At 47.2% G+C, this 18,545-nt stretch overlaps 1 protein-coding gene across 11 annotated transcripts in view; it reads left to right on the top strand.

Moving 5' to 3' along the window:
* The window catches only part of LOC142573299 (tRNA-queuosine alpha-mannosyltransferase), a 308,316-nt gene that overhangs the window by 271,709 nt on the left and 18,062 nt on the right, over nt 1-18,545 (top strand). For 2 of the 11 annotated variants that reach the window (XM_075682958.1, XM_075682945.1), the window contains exon 8: nt 8,121-8,785. The exons of 6 other annotated variants lie outside the window; for them this stretch is intronic. In XM_075682958.1, coding sequence (XP_075539073.1) covers nt 8,121-8,378 — 258 coding nt within the window. In that variant the 3' untranslated portion in view covers nt 8,379-8,785. Of the gene's footprint in view, nt 1-8,120; nt 8,786-18,545 lie in introns of those variants that run through there. 3 more of the 11 variants (XM_075682946.1, XM_075682947.1, XM_075682954.1) reach the window with 3 other exon arrangements.

Below are 18,545 nucleotides of genomic sequence, written 5' to 3'. Positions count from 1 at the left end.
GCAAAGAGGGCGCAGTTATCTGAAGAGGAAATAGGCCAAAAATGGGAATATTATCGACAAAAGAAACAACAAGTGCAGGTCCTCGTCCAGGCTAAAATAAAGCAGTCCTCTGATCGCTGGCTGGCTGAAGTTCGCGATGCAACTAAAGGGGGGTCAAGAAAATTCTGGAACCATATAAGCTGGCTGGGTAAAGCTAATCACAGAAAAGAGGAACAGATTCACGATGCCGAAGGAAATTGTTTAGAGGGAGATGACGCTGTGAACTACATTGGTTCAGTTATAGCAGAGTCATTTAGGAAAGACGATAGGGTAATCGCCGCAAGTGAGGGAGCAACACAGAATAGCATAATAGAAAACAGCTTAGAATTGACCAATCTTAACTGGAAAAAGGCGGAAGCAAATGTTCGAAACGTCCGCGGGGATAGACGAAATTCCAATCAAGTTAATTAATGAACTTGGCCCAAGAAGCAAGGAAACGCTGATAAAAGCATTGGAGGCAGTCATAACAAATAAGCAAATTCCGCACAGCTGGAAACAGAGTAAAATGAATTTGATTTATAAAGGGAAAGGTGATAAGAAGAACATAAAATCTTTCCGACCAATTACGATAACATCAGTTATATATAGGCTGGCGATGCAGGCGGTGAAATTAAAAATGCAGTCATGGGTAGAAAGTAATAGAATACTTGGAGAACTTCAGAACGGGTTCAGAAGTGGTAGGCGCTTAGATGATAGCCTGTTCGTGCTTACCCAGTGCATAGAAATAGCTAAGGCGGAAAATAGATCTCTGTATTTAGCCTTCCTGGACATAAGTGGTGCATACGACAATGTGAACAGGGAACTCCTGTCGAACATATTAAAAGCTGAAGGTATCGGTAATGAGGTAATTGATTTTCTACAGGAACTATATCGAGAAAATAATGTTGAAATAACATGGGAAGGAATCAAGAGTACGACAACTGTCGAGGTTCACAAAGGATTAAGGCAAGGTTGTCCTCTATCACCGCTGCTGTTCATGCTTTATATGATAAGCATGGAAAGAAGGTTACAACGAAGTAATCTAGGGTATAATCTGTCGTACAGATTAGGCGAAAAGGTTGTTGAGCAACGACTACCGGGTTTAATGTATGCGGACGATATTGTACTGTTAGCAGATAGCCAGGAAGATTTGCAAACTCTGGTTAATTACTGTGGGGACGAAGGAGACAGTTTAGGTTTCAGTTTTAGTGCAGCTAAGTCCGGTGGGATGTTTTTCAACGATACAACTGATCAGGAGCTTACAATACAAGGCCACGAAATACCCCGAGTGGCCGAATACAAGTAACTTCGGGGTATGGATAAACAAAGGGCAGATGTACACGGAAAAGCACGAACAGTCTCTAATAGCAAAAGGGCGAAGAGATGCCGAGATAATGAAACATAAGGCATTGTGGGGTTACAACAGGTATGAGGTACTGAGAGGCATTTGGAAGGGAGTAATGGTGCCGGGGCTTACTTTCGGGAATGCGGTCCTGTGTTTAAGGGCAGAGGTTCAGTCGAGACTAGAAGTAAATCAGAGAGCTGTGGGAAGGTTAGCACTAGGTGCCCACGGGAAAACCACAAACGAAGCAGTACAGGGAGATATGGGCTGGGCATCATTCGAAGCACGGGAAGCTCAGAGTAAAATCCTATACGAAAAACGTCTGAGGAAATTGGATGATAACAGGTGGGCAGCTAAGGTGTTTAAATACCTATACAGAAAGAGCGTTGACTCACAATGGCGGAAAAGAACTAGGAAGCTAACCAGTAAGTATGCCTGACACGAGGACGAAAAAGGACAGAGCATTAAACGACAGGTTAAAAATGCGGAAGGCAAAAATTGGATAAATTCAATGGAAAAGAAGCATAATGTAGAACTATATCGATACTGGAAACAGCAGATCAGGAAGGAAGCGTTTTATGATAACTCAAGAGGCAGTGCCCTACTCTTTGAAGCTAGATCAGGATGTCTTAGAACGCGGAGCTATAAAAAGAAATTTAACGAAGAAGAAGACACATGTACTGTGTGTGGTAAATATGTAGAAACGATGGAACACCTCATACTAGAATGTGATGGTATCAATCCCGATGTCGATGCGGCCACAGTCACCCTTCCTGAGGCCCTAGGGTTCAGAGATGATAGTCATGTAAATAAATATGCGGTGGAAATTAGCAAAAGGCGATTGGAGGATTGGTGGCTCAAAAGCAGAGAGGTGACATAAGGTTAAAAGGGTAGGAAGACGTATTTAAAGAAAACCGAGAAATTCAATAACACACAACACAGATAAAAATAAAAGGCAAAATAAAAATCTGAGCATGGTGGCAACTGCCATCGCCCCGTTTCAAAGGGGACGCTCCTACCTTCCATCCATCCATCCATCCAGCGGGGACAGGCAGGTCGCAGCAGCCGGCGCCGACGTTTCGGGACCACCGCTGTCCTGTGCGTGGGGCAGGGACGATTTGATGGCCGTCACTCCTGGTTGTCGGGGGATTGCGCTGTCGACATCCGTCCGCTCCGAGCGTACGTCGGGTGATACGTGAGCCTCGGAGCACGGTGGGGCGCTTGATGGCTGCTTGCGAGGGCCGGCCACATCGTCCTCCTCACTCTTAGCTTCACGGGCTCGAGGAATCCATTTCTTCCTCGTCGTCTGAAGAGGGGAGGGAGGCGGCAGTCCTCTCAGCTAGGGTGGAGTCCAGCGTCAGGGAGATGGGGCTCGCCTGAGGTAACTCCACAACAGCTGCCGGTTCCCCAGTGCTGTCGAGTACAGCCATAGGCAGAGCAGGAGCCGCTGGTTGCGTAGTGGTAGCCTGCTTGCGCAGCCATTCGTCGACAATGTGCGCGGCACGGTTCTGGAGCTCTTCTCTCGCACGGAGCTCTTGAAGAGTAGACGGCTCGAATGTCACTAGCGACGTGCTGGCATGTCGACGGTGACCCGCGCGCGGTGGGCGTCCTTCCGGTGGGAGGAAACTCATGATGTAAAAAAAAAAAAAAGGAAGCGCTCGCACAACAGAACCGCAGGGCACGATATCAGCACGTCATCAGAAACGCATCCCCACCGCGGAAAACAAACTCTCGCTCGACACGCGCAGCGCGAGCACAACACAACACACGTGGCGCGTGCACAAAGCACCACACCCGTGCGTGAAGCAGGTGTCGTCTCTGTGTCTCGTCACTCGAAGTGTGGACGCCGGGCAGGGGGAGTGATCCTACGGCAGGCACGATGCAGCGAGGTAGGCGCAGAAGGTTGCGCAGAGCATGCGTGGCAGCACGCGATGGCGGTGGCCACGCCGCTCATGCAGCACACGCCGGAACGATGTGCAAGCACGTCCGCACACGTGGAGTCGGGTGCGACTGGCGAGGCGAGGTCGTCAGAGCGAAAGGCTGCGTGACCTCTCTCTTCGGCAGTCCGAGCAGAGCCGACCTCCACTGTCACACTGATACGGCCGACACGACACAGGTCAAAATGGCACCTTCGCTTGTGTGCGGTTGGCTATTGGCACGGCTAGTAGCAACTGCGATACTGACTTTTCTAGATGGCGCTAGCTATGCACCATATTTAGCAGTTTCAATGAAAAACCGCCGCGTTTTTTAAGATCCTCGAATCTAAGCCAACCCTAGAGTTTGGAATCTGATTATTTGAAAAAGATCTGTCGGTCTAGATTCGAATAAATAAGGTAATAGGTGGGCAGCACAACTAAGAATGTTACATCTATTGCACAGCACTGCACTATAATCAGCAGCTATGAATATCCCTCTTTCTTGGGGGTGGTCAGGACCTAAAGTTGACAGAACAAGAAACAAATTCAGAATGGTGATGAGCAAGATGAGAACAAGGTAAAAATGGGAGCCAGTGTTTCGACAAGTGGACTTGTCTTTTCCAAGGCGACATACAATGCTTTCCTCGGCAGAGTATATATATATGCACCTTCTTTTGTTGGTCATTTGTGCCATATAAGAAGCATTTTGCCCAAATGTCAATATGCTTCATGACATTATTCACATACTGCTTCCATTCTGTATTGAGTGCTGTGAACAGGGCCGTTGACACACCACTGACACATCCGCTGACACATGGCCGTGTTAGCGGTCTTATGCATAGCACTCCTTTATTCTCAATTCTACACCCTTGCCCCTAAGACATCTTCAGTGCCGCAACCACCCGCCTTACCTCCTGTTCTCTTTAGAGGAACCATATATATATATATATATATATATATATATATATATATATATATATATATATATATATATATATATATATATATATATATATATATATATATATAATATAGGGTTCCTCTAAAGAGAACAGGAGGCAAGGCGGGTGGTTATATATATATATATATATATATATATATATATATATATATATATATATATATATATATATATATATATATATGGTTTCTTCGACCGGGACCCGGTCGATGCATGGTGTCAGAAGTGGGATGCTGAAGCCCTGTATGCCTGCAACAAAAGACCAAGGACATGGAGTACGTAAAGCCACCGGAACCTCTGGGCCTGGCGACCAACGGAGGAAGGACGTGGAAGCTGTTCAGGGAAAAGTTTGATTTCTTTCTGGCAGCCACAGAATGCTCTGAAGAACTGAGGTCAGAGGCAGCGAAGACAGCACTTTTCTTCAGCGTGGCTGGTGAGGAGGCCCTGGAAGTTTACAATAACTTCACGTTCAGCGAAGGCGAGAACAAGCAAGACTATGCGACTGTCATAGGTAAACTTGAGGAATACTACGCTGAGCAACAAAACAAAATTCACGAGCGTTACGTCTTCCGCTCTCGACTCCAGAATGACGCTGAACCTTTTGAACAGTTCCTTCGCGCGCTGAAGAGACAAGCACAGTTCTGCAACTTCGGAACGATGATGGTCGAGATGGTGCGGGACCAAATTGTATTTGGTACTAACTCCCAGAAGCTCCGAGAGAAGATGCTAATGGACAAGTTGCTTACCCTGGATAAAGCTGTTGCTCTATGCAAGGCGGCGGAAACGTCAGCACGTGAGAACGCGCTGTGGCAGAAGACAGATGGGGAACTTCACGTGCTTGCAGCATCGTCGAGCCGAAGCGCTGCGCAAGGACCACGGCAAGTCTTTAAGTGTTTCCGCTGCAGCCGAACACATGCAGCACGACGCTGTCCAGCCTACGAGAAAACATGCTACTTGTGCAAGGAGCGTAACCATTTTGCATCATGCTGCGAAATAAGAGAAACCGTCCGTGAGGTACAGCAGGATTTTAAGACTCAGGACCAAAACGACGATTTCAATGTGTTGGACGTCGCCATCGGTAATATTAGCAGTGACCGGGACTGGATCATGACGGCAAATATTGAAGGCAAGGACATCAACTTCAAGATCGACACGGGGTCTCAAGCAAACCTTATACCTCTGTCGCTTTTTCGAAAATTGAAAGCCGGTCGCTGAAGACAAGTCACGCAGTTCTACGGTCGTATAGCGGCAGCGTCATCAAACAGCTCGGCAGATTTTCGACGCACGTTACGATTGGTGACCGTAAGATATACACTGACTTTTTCGTTGTTAAGAAAGACCACAGCGCCCTCCTTGGTCTGAAAGCCTCAGAGGACTTGGGGCTTATCAAGCGGAATATTGATGCTGTAACAACGAGCAGCAGCTCAGCGGTCATCGAGGGATTTCCGCAGCTCATTAAGGGAACAGGCCGTGTACAGCGCGAGTACAGGATCACCCTTCGCGAGGATGCTGTGCCTGTCATCCAGTCATCCAGCCAGCCAGACGAGTGCCTTTGGCGCACCGAGAACCTCTCCGTGTGGAACTACAGCGAATGGAAGCGGAGGGCATCCTTCAAAAAATCAGCAGCCCGACAGGTTGGGTAAGCCCACTGGTCATCGTGCGTAAAAAAGACAAGTTGCGGGTATGCATGGACCCAAGAAAAATTAATGAATCCCTTAAGAGGGAGCATTATCAGATGCCCCGCCGAGAAGACGTAGAAGCGGAGCTTGCAGGCGCGAAGATGTTTTCTCGCCTTGACGCTAAATATCACGCCAAAATATGCACGTTTGCAACTCCCTTTGGTCGTTATCGGTTTCTTCGACTGCCTTTTGGCATCTCATCGGCAAGCGAAGTATTTCAGAAGGCGCTCAATGAGGTATTCGATGGCCTGCCACGTATGCGTGTATATGTGGATGATGTGCTCATTTGGGGCGCTACCAGAGAAGAACACGATGACAGGCTGAGAAACGCGTTACGAGCAGCAGCAAAAGCGGGTCTGACATTTAATGCGTCAAAATGCCTGTTCGGTGTTGAGGAAGTCTTATTTCTTGGTGACATTATCAGCAACAGGGGCATACGTCCTGACCCTGGTTTGGTTGAAGCTTTGCTGAAGATGCCGGCACCACAGAACAAGCTAGTGGTACAAAGGCTCTTGGGCGTTGTCAACTACTTTGGCAAATACGTGCCGTCGCTCTCTCAGCGCACTTCCATTTTGCGTTCGTTGCTAAAAAACGATGTTGTGTTTGACTGGACGCCTAACCATGAGAGCGAGTGGGAGGCTATATGCATAGAGCTCAGTAAATCGCCACTTCTAGCAATTTTCGACCCCGGCAGAGAAACAAAGATAACATCAGACGCTTCTCAGTACGGTGTTGGCTCGGCACTGATGTATCGTCACGGAAGTAGCTGGAGGCCTGTGGCTTACGCTTCAAGAGCTCTGAGCGAATCGGAGCAACGCTATTCGCAAATCGAAAACGAATCTCTGGCGTTGGTTTTCGGATGTGAAAAGTTTTATCACTTTGTATACAGTCACCCGTTCATTCTTGAGAGGGACCATCGCCCATTAATTGACATACAAAAAAAGCCATTGCTGATATGCCGCCAAGCGTACAACGTTTCTTTCTGCGGTTGTTGAAATATAATTACACCTCGTGTTCACCTCTTACACCTCTTTTGTTCCCGGAAAGCAGATAGTGGTGGCAGACATGCTTTCCCGGGCACCTGCTCCTCAAAACGACACAGCCTCGCCCACAGGTGACGTCGAAGTTCACGGAGTCACTGTAGTATCGGCACTCGTAAGTGATAGAACCGCTTCAAGGCTTGCAAGTGAGACCGAGCGTGACCTATATCTCAACCAGGTACTGCAAAAGCTTGGGCAGGGGTGTGCTGTGGAAGGTCCGCTAAAGCCTATTGCTTCTGAGCTCTCTGTAGTAAAAGGAATCCTTTTGAAAGGAACGAAGGTGGCTGCGGACAACTTGCCACTGGCGCACTTGAGTCGGATGTGCGAGATTCTAGAGAGGCCGAAACCTGTACTTCATGGCAATACTCTTCGTCTGTAGTGTCCTCAAAAAATTCGCTCGTTGCCAAGAGGTGCTCCCGATTACGGCGTAAGGTGTTACGGGAAGGTCCGGCTGTGGAAGGTCCGCTAAAGCCTGTTGCTTCTGCGCTCTCTGTATTAAAGGAATGCTTTTGAAAGGAATGAAGGTGGCTGCGGACTAAGCGCATTCACGCAGGGCATCTCGGCATTGGAAAATGCAAAGCCCATGCAAGACAGTATACTGGCCAAACCTCAATGCTGACATTGAAATGCTAATCCACAAATGTCCAGTGTGCGTATGCGTATAATATATATATATTATATGTATATATATGTATATGTATATGTATATATATATATTTTATGTATATATGCACTTATGCGTATAAGCAGCAGTCAGAACCACTCATCTTGCGCCCAACACCCACACAAGCCCGGTACCGTGTTGGTGTTGATTTGTTTCAGTACGGTGGCCAACATTACCTATGCGCCTTTGACTCAATGTCGAACTTCCCTGACGTGGAACTATTGCCTAATACCACAGCCAGTTCTGTGATACAAAAATTGGGGGCCATATTTTCTCGTTATGGTATACCGACCGAAGTTTGCACAGATAATGGCCCACAGTTTGCCAGCCATGAATTTGCGCTATTTGCTGAGCAGTACGATTTCAAACATGTCACATCCAGCCCAGAGTACCCTCAGTCAAATGGTCTTGCCGAGAAAGGTGTACAGATAATAAAGCGCATTCTAAAAAAAGACAAAGGATGCGAATGAAAACTTTTGGCTTGACGTCCTTAATTACAGAGCAAGTTCACTGAAGGATGGCCGCTCACCAGGGGAGCTGCTGCAAGGAAGACGTCTGCGCACGCCCATACCGGACTTCGGACCCCTTGCTGCCACGCGAGTCAGAAAGCACAAGCAGGGCAAGCACAACAGGCGCGTGCTTCCTGGCCTCAAGAGCCACGACGTCGTTCGCATAAAGGGGACGGCATGGGCACAAAAAGCCAAAGTGCTTGGATCAGTCGGACCACGTTCCTGCTATGTGGAAACGCAGGACCGTAACACCTTACGCCGTAATCAGCAGCACCTCTTGGCAACGAACGAACCTTTTGAGGACACTACAGACGAAGAGTATTGCCATGAAGGGCAGGTCCCGGCCTCTCTAGAATCCGCACATCCGACTCAAGTGCGCCAGTGGCAAGTTGTTCGCAGCCACCTTCGCAACAAGTTTTGCCACAACGCAGGTCGCTGCGTCACAGCCGTCCTCCTGAATGTCTGGGATACGATCAAAACTTCCAGCAGACAAACCAACAGCGTTGAAGGGGAAGATGTATCGTATCAGTTCAACCAGCGCGAGCTATCTTTGCATGCTGGAACGACACGTGCCTTTCCTTGCCCTCTATTTCCACTACCCTCTTTCCCTCGCTCTGGTATAAAATGCCCAGCGCAATACACATGAAGGTTCACTGTTGTCTTGACACGCGTGCTGTTGGTTTCTTCGACCGGGACCCGGTCGATACACCGGCCACGGCGGCCGCATTTCGATGGGGGTGAAATGCGAAAACACCCATGTATTTAGATTTAGGTGCACGTTAAAAAACCCCAGGTGGTCGAAATTTCCGGAGTCCTCCACTGCGGCGTGCCTCATAATCAGAAAGTGGTTTTGGCACGTAAAACCCCATAATTACAAATATTTATTTTATTTTATTTGTTTATTGACACTGCAATCCCGGCATCGGTATTATAGCAGGGTGGGAAAAAAGAATTAAGCAGTTTCACAAAAATGGCAAAATGTAAACAAGAGAAATAAGGGTACAGGCTGAAGCTCTGCAGCCAGTATCAGGAAAACAACATTTGAACAAAATATCAAACAGTAAAAAATAAAATACACAATAGGAACAGTAAAGTTATGAGATGCAGTAACACAGACTAGGTAATATGTTGTGTGAATAACGTGATTGACGGTTGCAACACTTCATTGTTAGTGAGATTATTCCAATCGGTAATAGTTCGTGGTAGAAATGAGTATTTAAAACAGTTATTACGGATGCGAAAAGGAGTTAAAGCTAGTTGATGTTGTCAGGTCGCATACCCAGACAAAAAATGAACTAAATGGGTGAGTTCAGTTCTGTAGTGTCGTTTAATTAATTGGTACATGAATTTAAGTCTTGCAGAACGATTTCTCTCGTTTATTGTTGGCAGACCAACTTTTATCAAAAGATGTGTTATCGATGTACGTCGGTAATAATTATATATATATCAAGCAGCCCTCCTTGAACCCTCTCGATCTACTTTATGTTAGCCTAAGTGAATGTGTCCCAAATGATGGCAGAATAATTTAAAGTAGGCGAAACAATACATTTGTAAGCAAGGAGGCGGACAAATGGAGCGGATAACCGCAATGCCTGTCTTAAGAAAAACAATTTACGAAAAGCGTTACACGTTATGAAATCAATATGTTTGTTCCAGCTGAGATTGTTAGTGACCCAGAGCCCTAGACATTTATATTCTGTTACTTCTGCAAGTGTCACATCATTAATACTGTAATCAAATGGTAAGGCATTCTGTTTGTGAGTAATCCTCATCAATACAGTTTTTTTCAAAATTAATAGACATTTGCCATGATTCACACCATGCAGAAACTTTTTGCAATGCGCTATTCAGTAGTATTTGATCTGAGACACTTCTTACTTCCGTATAAATGAGAAAATCATCAGCGTAAAGCCTAATTTTCACAGGAATGTGAGACACAGTATCATTAGTATATATTAAAAATAACAGACGCCAGGGAATAGAGCCCTGAGGGACGCCAGAGTGAACTGTAAGCTTGTCAGAACAATGATTGTTAAAAACAATGAATTGTACTCTGTTTAAAAGGTAGGCTGAAATCCACTTTACTAATTGTTTGTTATGAAGTGTTGTGTCTAACATATAAATTAACTTTTCATGAGTGACTCTGTCAAAAGCTTTCGAGAAATCCATAAGTACGGCGTCAATCTGTGTTCCATTGTTAATTGAAGAGGAAAAATCATGTATAGTTTCTACTAGTACTGTACAAGTTGAGTAACCCCTCCTGAATCAATGCTAATTTTTAGTAACTAAATTGTTAGCTTCGAGAAAGTTTGATATGCGATTGTGAATTATGTGCTCAAGTAGTTTACAAGCAGTCGATGTTAGCGAAATTGGGCGGTAGTTCTTGATCAATCGCTTGTCTCCACTTTTGTGAAGCGGTTTCTCTCTGGCAGTCCCCTAGTCTCTCAGAATTTGAATTTCACACAAGGACCTTGTAAATAAAACGAACAAATATTTCCGAACATTGTTTAACTGCGCGAACAAACGGACCACAAAGATAGCATGGGACATGGACGGGCGCAGACTTGCAACTAATGTTTATTCCACAACGACGACATATAAGTACGCCCCCGACATACACCACTGCGCGTGCGCGAAACAAGGCAAGATAAAAGTAAAACCTTGTATAAGCAAACCTCCATCTCACTGTTGTGTAAATAAACTGAGGCGTTCAGCACAATGCGTTGGCGGGCTAGTTGGTGCGAATCCATGAATACTTAGTTTAGCGCAAAACGACAGGCACAAGAAAGACGACCAGGACAAGGCGCTACTCTCAACTGACATCATTTTATCGCGTCACTCCTTTATAGACCGCTATAGACATGACAAGGGAATCTTACATGGCAAAGTGTATGTAGGGCACTCAGGCCGCTGTGTTAACGAGCGCCTTAGAGAACATGAGCGATCCATACCAACAGGCACAGGTTCCCATTTGGCTCAGCATTGTAAAACATGCAAGTGCAAACCCTTGTTTCGTGATACCACGATTTTGAAAAAGCCGTGACACCACCGCCCGAGAGTTATCGGAAGCATTTTTCATTCAGTCATTGGGGCCACACTGCATTAGTGTGCCTTCCTTAGTCTTGTACAGTGCTGAATTTGGTTTTTTGGATCCTGTCGCATGAGTGCGCTCTTGGAATCGGATGTTGGTGGCTCCACCGCATGGTGCTCACTGCGCATGTTCCTCTGGTTTGAGCGGTCTATAAAGGAGTGACGCAATAAAATGATGTCAGTTGAGAGTAGCGCCTTGTCCTGGTCGTCTTTCTTGTGCCTGTCGTTTTGCGCTAAACAAAGTATTCATGGAAACTCAGGCATCACTGACACATTCTTGTCCCTTCTTTCTAATATGGTACGCCTCGAGTAGCTCTCTGGCTCGGCTATCTCGGCAGCGGCACAAAATCTTTACTTCCTTCATGATCGGCTTGCACGTGCACGCCAAGCAGTGGACATGCAGGTGCCCATTCGTTTTATTTCTAATTGACAATTCATGCTCACGCAAGCGCACATTCACACACCTTCCTGTTTGGCCTATGTAAACTTTGCCGCATGATAGAGGTATCTGATAAACTACTCCAGCACTGCAATCTACGTGGGAAATGAAGTGCTTTGTTCCGCACCCTTGGAAGTTATTTTTACTTCTTCCTATGCGCGAGCATAGCCCAGCGAGCTTGCCGGGAGCCGAGAACGCTATCTCAACTCCATACCGTTTCACAACCTTTTTTAAGTTGTCACAAACTTTTTCACAACCTTTTTGTCACAACCTTTCTTAACCTTTTTTAAGTTTTAAGTTAACTGCATATCTAATATAACGGCATAACTTGCATATTTGTAACTGGCTTGAGTGGGCACCTGCCTGTCCACTGCTTGGCGTGCACATGCAAGCCGATCATGAAGGAAGTAAAGATTTTGTGCCGCTGCCGAGATAGCCGAGCCAGAGAGCTACTCGAGGCGTATCATATTAGAAAGAAGGGACAAGAATGTGTCAGTGACGCCTCAGTTTATTTACACAACAGTGAGATGGGAGGTTTATTGACGAGCGTAGGTAGAACGACAGAAAGCTGAGCTAGTTGGTAAGGATTCATTATGCAAAATAGAAGTGAGGCGTGCAGACAGGACACAGGAGTAGAGAAGTGGACAACACGAACGCCGACTATCAACTGAAGGGGGCACTGAGGCGAAAAAAGAAAGAAGGCAGAAAACTCATCTGCGCATGCACAGGAATGGTAACACCACGTGTCAATCGGGTAAACGTGCCGGCCTACGTGAGAGATAACTGTTAAGGTACTTAATCTATTCCTTATGTAAAGTAATCGAAGGCTGACTCACGCACGCACTTCCACCATTATAGATATGCCATGTCTCTACCATAAGACGCGTATCTTCATTCTTATGCCTGTACAATATCGCGCATTCATCTAACTCTGGCGTGCAGTTACAATCTCGGCAATGAAGCGAAAGATTAGAAGGCGATCCACCGGTTAACGACCTTTTATGTTTCATTAGCCTCTGATTGATACACCGTCCCGTTTGCCCTACGTAGAACGCGTAGGTAGGTCGCATTTTGCTTATACAAGGTTTTACTTTTCTTTTATCCTTGCCTTTTTTCGCGCACGCGCAGTGGTGTATTTCGGGGGTGTACTTATACGTGGTCGTTGTGGAATAAACATTAGTTGCAAGTCTGCGCCCGTCCATGTCCCATGCTGTCTTTGTGGTCTGTTTGTTCGCGCAGTTATACAATGTTCGCTAATATCTACCAACTCGCCCAACAAGCTCTAAACAGAACAAATATTTAGATGTCCATTGTGCATATGTGTTCAAAAAGGCATTAGGTATGTTGTCCGGTCTTGGTGATTTCCTTACCTCGAGGTTAAGCAGCATACTTAAGATACCACGCTCACTAATGACAAGATCCTCCAAAGGCGGCAGTGAGGCTTCAAATTTTGGAAAGATGTTATTGTCTTTAGTAAATATGGAATTAAAATGTTCATTGAAGACATTAGATAGTTCTTGTGCATCACTGACCAGAACACCTTTGATTTTATGATCATGGGTCTTTGAGGTTGGGGAAACCGAACGCCAGAATTTTTCAGGGGATTCTGACATAAATTTGGGCAAAGATTTTTCAAAATAATGCTGTTTGTCAATGACCATTTGCTTTTTCAGCTGAGAACTAAGGAAAGTTATATTTTGTTCCAATTCCGGAGAAAGAATGTTTGCTTTTTTTTCTGTTTCATGCGCTTCAGTTTCCTTTTGAGCTGCAATGTCGTCCGAGAAATTCATGGGTTTGTCGTTTTCTTTTTAACAATAACGTGTACGTGACATTCAATAGATTCATGTACCATGGCCTTAAACTGGTCCCAATGTTCTTGAACAGTTGCAGTGTTATTACATAATGCATAAAAATTAAAGGAAAGAACATCAATAATGGAAGCATCATCAGCACGGGAGAAGTTTCTAAAATGCATTTGAGAGCAAATATTATCAAGAGTCATGCCGAAAAGAGTAAAAAGAACGGCCTGGTGATCGGAGATACCAGGTATCACTGCACACTCAGTTGTATTGAAAATTGTTCCAGAAACAAAGAAGAGGTCTAAAATAGATTTTGAATTCCCTTGTATTTGGGTGAGGTACTCTACACTTTGCGTCAGGTCAAATGAGAAAGCTATATCAAGCATTGCCTCACCTGATTCATCACTATGCGTTTTGAGTGCAAACGTTGACCAGTCAATATCCGGCAAATTGAAGTCGCCTGTTAAAATAATGTGATCATTTAGCCTAATAAAGGTTGTCATATAATCTTTAAGGTTATGCAAGACTGTGACAGGCGATCCAGGCGGCCTATATAGTGCTCCTATAATATACCGGACATTGTTATGGTATTCCTTACTGAAAATGCATTCAATATTAGGCACTTTAGGCATGCTCAATATATTTAAATATTCTTTAAAGAGTATGGCAACTCCTCCACCTTTACCACCACGGTCTTTCCGAAGTACTGTAGGAAGCCGGCACAAATTCACTATCGTAAATGGTATCATTTAACCATGTCTCTGTTAAGACCGCGATGTCAGGATCTTCGCAAAGTAAAATTTCTTCCAAATCACTAATTTTGTTTATTATGCTTCTACAATTTACATTGAATATTGTTGCAGGAAGAAAGCAGGCCCACGAGTGTAAAATAACGTATATTTACAACTGGCGTATATGGCGTTTAGGCAACTGCCAGACTTCGTCTTCCTCTAGTCTAATTCAACTTCTTCCTTCCCTTCACCGTAACATCACCCTCCCGGCGGAGCAGCTCCGTCCCGGTGCAAGTTATAGAGCCTCACTTAATGGGGGGACATAGGGCTTAAGCCTGGCGACGTGAACAACATCGCTGGTGACGTTGCGATGCACTGAAGGCTGACCGACCGGGGCGATCTCCTATGTCACGTCGGACAGTTGGCATAAGATCTGGTACGGACCAGAATACCGGGAAAGTAGTTTTTCCGACAAGCCGACGCGACGTGAAGGCGTCCAGAGAAGGACAAGGGAACCAGGTGAAAAATGGTAGTCTCGGTGCTGAAGGTCGTAGCGTCGCTTTTGAGAAGCTTATGAGACTGTGAGGCGATGATGGGCGACATCTCAGGCCTGGGCGGCTAAGTCAATAGCATCGCTAGCGTAACCAGTGCTGGGTGATTGTACTGCGGAAGGTAGCAACGTGTCAAAGGGCAAGGTGGGGTCGCGGCCATACAACAGGTAAAATGGTGAAAATCCGGCAGTGTCGTGACGGGACGAGTTGTATGCGAAAGTGATGTAGGGTAAAGCAACGTCCCAGTCATGGTGATCGTCGGAAACGTACATGACCAGCATTTCAGTTAGCGTGTGGTTGAGTCGCTCGGTGAGGCCGTTCGTTTGAGGATGGTACGTGGTAGCAATCTGGTGTTCTGTAGAGCAGGAGCGGAGCAGGTCATCGACGACCTTCGATAAAAAGTAGCGGCCGCGATCCATCAGCAACTGGCGAGGGGCGCCGTGGTGCAGGATGACGTCGTATAGTAAGAAGTCGGCGACACCTGTAGCGCAGCTGGTTGGTAGCGTTTGTGCGATGGCATATCTCGTGGCATAATCGGTTGCTACAGCAATCCATTTGTTGCCTTTGATAGAAATTGGAAAGGGGCCAAGGAGATCTAGGCCCACACGAAAGAAAGGCTCTGTGGGGATATCAATTGGTTGAAGCAAACCAGCGGGAGGCGTAGCAGGCGTCTTCCGGCGCTGACACAGGTCGCAAGAAGCGACATAACGGCGCACAGAGCGATAAATGCCGGGCCAGAAGAAGCAGCGCCGCAGGCGGTCGTATGTACGAGTGATGCCCAGATGTCCAGCAGTAGGAACGTCGTGAAGTTGCTGGAGCACGGCTTGCCGAAGGTGCTTGGGAACGACTAGGACGAGCTCAGGGCCGTCAGGACGAACGCTACGACGGTATAAAGTTCCATCGCGCCAGGTGAACATCTGGAGGGACGGGTCATTGGGCGAGGAGCTTAGGCGTTTTATAAATCTTCGAATAACACGATTTTTGCGCTGCTCGTCGCCAATATGGAGGAAGCCGGAGATGGATAGAACACTGATGTCCGAGTCTGCATCGGTGTCGTCCGGTTGATCCACGGGATTGCGGGACAGGAAGTCGGCGTCTTTATGCAGGCGCCCTGACTTACACATAATAGAAAATGTATATTCTTGTAGACGCAATGCCCAGCGTGCAAGGCATCCAATTGGGTCCTTCAACGAGGAGAGCCATCAGAGGGCATGATGATAGGTTACGACGCAGAAGCTCCGACCGAAAAGGTACGGTTGAAATTTCGCGACCGCCCATACGAGCGCGAGACATTCTCTCTCAGTAATGGAGTAATTTCGCTCGGGCGTGGAAAGAAGGCGGCTTGCGTAAGCGATGACACGGTCTTGGCCCTGTTGCGCTGAGCGAGGACAGCGCCGATGCCATGACCACTCGCGTGAGTTCGTACTTCAGTGGGCGCAGAAGGGCCAAAGTGTGACAGAATCGGGGAAGTTGTAAGTCGCTCAATCAGGGTAGAGAAGGCTTTCTCCTGCAGTGGTCCTCAAGAGAAAGAGACGTATTTCCTGAGAAGGTCAGTGAGAGGGCGAGCGATGTCGGCAAAATTTTTCACAAATCGCCGGAAATAAGAGCATAAGCCCAGAAAACTACGGACATCGTTTGTTGAACAAGGAACAGGAAAATTGCGCATGGCGTGACCTTTCTGTAGATCAGGTTAGATTCCGGCGGAGTTTACGAGATGGCTGAGCATGTTAATTTCACGGCGACCAAAATGGCACTTGGAGGAGTTTAGCTGAAGGCCAGCCTTGCAAGACACGGAGAGTATGGTTGTGAGGCGCCGCAGGTGGCTCTCAAAGTCCGGCGAAAACAATCACATCGTCGAGGTAACAGAGGCATGTAGACCACTTCAAGCCGCGCAAGAGAGAGTCCATCATGCGCTCGAATGTAGCTGGCGCATTGCATAATCCAAACGGCATGACTTTAAATTGGTACAGACAGTCCGGTGTGACGAAGGCGGTTTTCTCGTGGTCCATCTCATCGACGCTAATCTGCCAATAGCCGGAGCGGAGGTCAATTGATGAAAAGTATTGGGTTCCGTGAAGGCAGTCAAGAGCATCATCAATGCGCGGCAGGGGATAAACATCCTTCTTTGTTATCCTGTTGAGGTGACGGTAGTCAACGCAGAAGCGCCACGAGTTGTCTTTTTTCTTCACTAAGACAACCGGTGATGCCCACGTGCTACTGGAAGATTCAATGATGTCCTTGTCCATCATCCTGTCTACTTTCTGTATGATGGCCCTTTCTGTTGCGGAGACACGATACGGCCGCCTATGAATGGGGCTGGCGTCATCGGTGTTGATGCGATGCGTGACAACAGATGTCTGGCCAAATGGACGGTCGTCCAAATCAAAGATGTCCCGAAAAGATGACAGGAGGTGACGAAGAGCTGTTGTTTGCTCGGAAAGAAGGTCAGGGGCGATCATCTTAGAAACATCGTCCGCAGGCGTCGAGTACGGAGGAGTGAGTGACAAAGGTCCGCTGGTACTGACGAAGGATTCAGAGGTCAAAGAAGAAATCTCAAATTCTTCCAAAGGAGTGATATGCGCTATGGCGATAGCGTATGGCAGCACATGTGACGAAAATCCAAAATTGAGGATGGGTACGCGAGCGCAGTTCTCGCGGTGCTCGGTAGGGCAATATTGCGCGACAAAACCACGTCAGTAAGCGGCGACACGACGTACTCGCCATCAGGTACGGGAGGACAGGGCGTCAGGAGGACATTTGTAGTCACCTGTGGAAGCAGCCTTGCAAACTCAGCAGAACATAAGCGGTGTGAAGCACAAGTTGTTGCGTCGGCAGGAAGCGGCAGATCCAACTGTACAACACCTGCGGAGCAGTCAATTTGGGCAGAGTATTTCGAAAGGAAGTCGAGGCCGAGAATTAGGTCGTGTGGACAGTGTTCAAGGATGATAAATTGAACAACGGTATAATAGCCCACAATGGTCACACCTGCTGTGCACATTCCAAAGACCGGTGACGTACTCCCATCGGCGACTCGCACAGTGCGCGGTACGGCGTGTGGCAGAACCTTTTTGAGCCTTCGGCGGAGAGCAGCGCTCATAACTGAAAGCTGCGCTCCTGTGTCAACGAGAGATCTAACAGGAACGCCATCAACTTCAATGTCCAGTAGGTTTCCACACGTAGGCGGGGTCCTTAGAGGATTTGTGCGCCGGGTCGGAGTTGCAGCTTCACCTCCGGGAGCTGCACCGCCTAGTTTCCCGAAGCGAAGCGACCAGTTGCAGAAGGGGACGAAGAGCGGTGAATGAGAGGTGAACGGGACCTACGACCTTGCGGAGACGGGGAGCGGCTGGATCTTGGTGGAGCACTGTCGGCGTTGATGTTCCTAGTCGGCGTATAGGGCGAGAAAGTACGATTGTCTGGTACTTGGCGGTAGTGACTCGGAGACGACCACCGAGGAATCCACGACCGATGGTTGCGACAATGACGGGCGATGTGTCCAACATCGGAACAATTAAAACAGATAGGTTTATCATCCGCTGTGCGCCAGTCAGCTTGGTTGCGACGAGGGGGCGGAAATCTTTGCGTCTGGGGGCGAGCGGCCTGAGAAATCTGGTAGGTGTTTGTATGGCGGACCGAGCAGTGAGATGGAATGCCCAAACTTGCTATTTCCTCTCGAACGACCGCTTGTATAAGGGAGACAGCGGACACGCTTTCCCGACAGTCGGGACGAACTGGAGCTGGAGCCATGGCCTCAAGCTCACGGCGAACGATGCGCGTGATATCTTCCGGTCCTGCAGGCTGAGCGAACC

This window comes from Dermacentor variabilis, chromosome 2, assembly GCF_050947875.1.
Source record: "Dermacentor variabilis isolate Ectoservices chromosome 2, ASM5094787v1, whole genome shotgun sequence".
NCBI lineage: Eukaryota > Metazoa > Arthropoda > Arachnida > Ixodida > Ixodidae > Dermacentor > Dermacentor variabilis.
The sequence above is the reverse complement of the archived record's forward strand: the minus strand, read 5'-3'. Positions and strand labels throughout refer to the sequence as shown.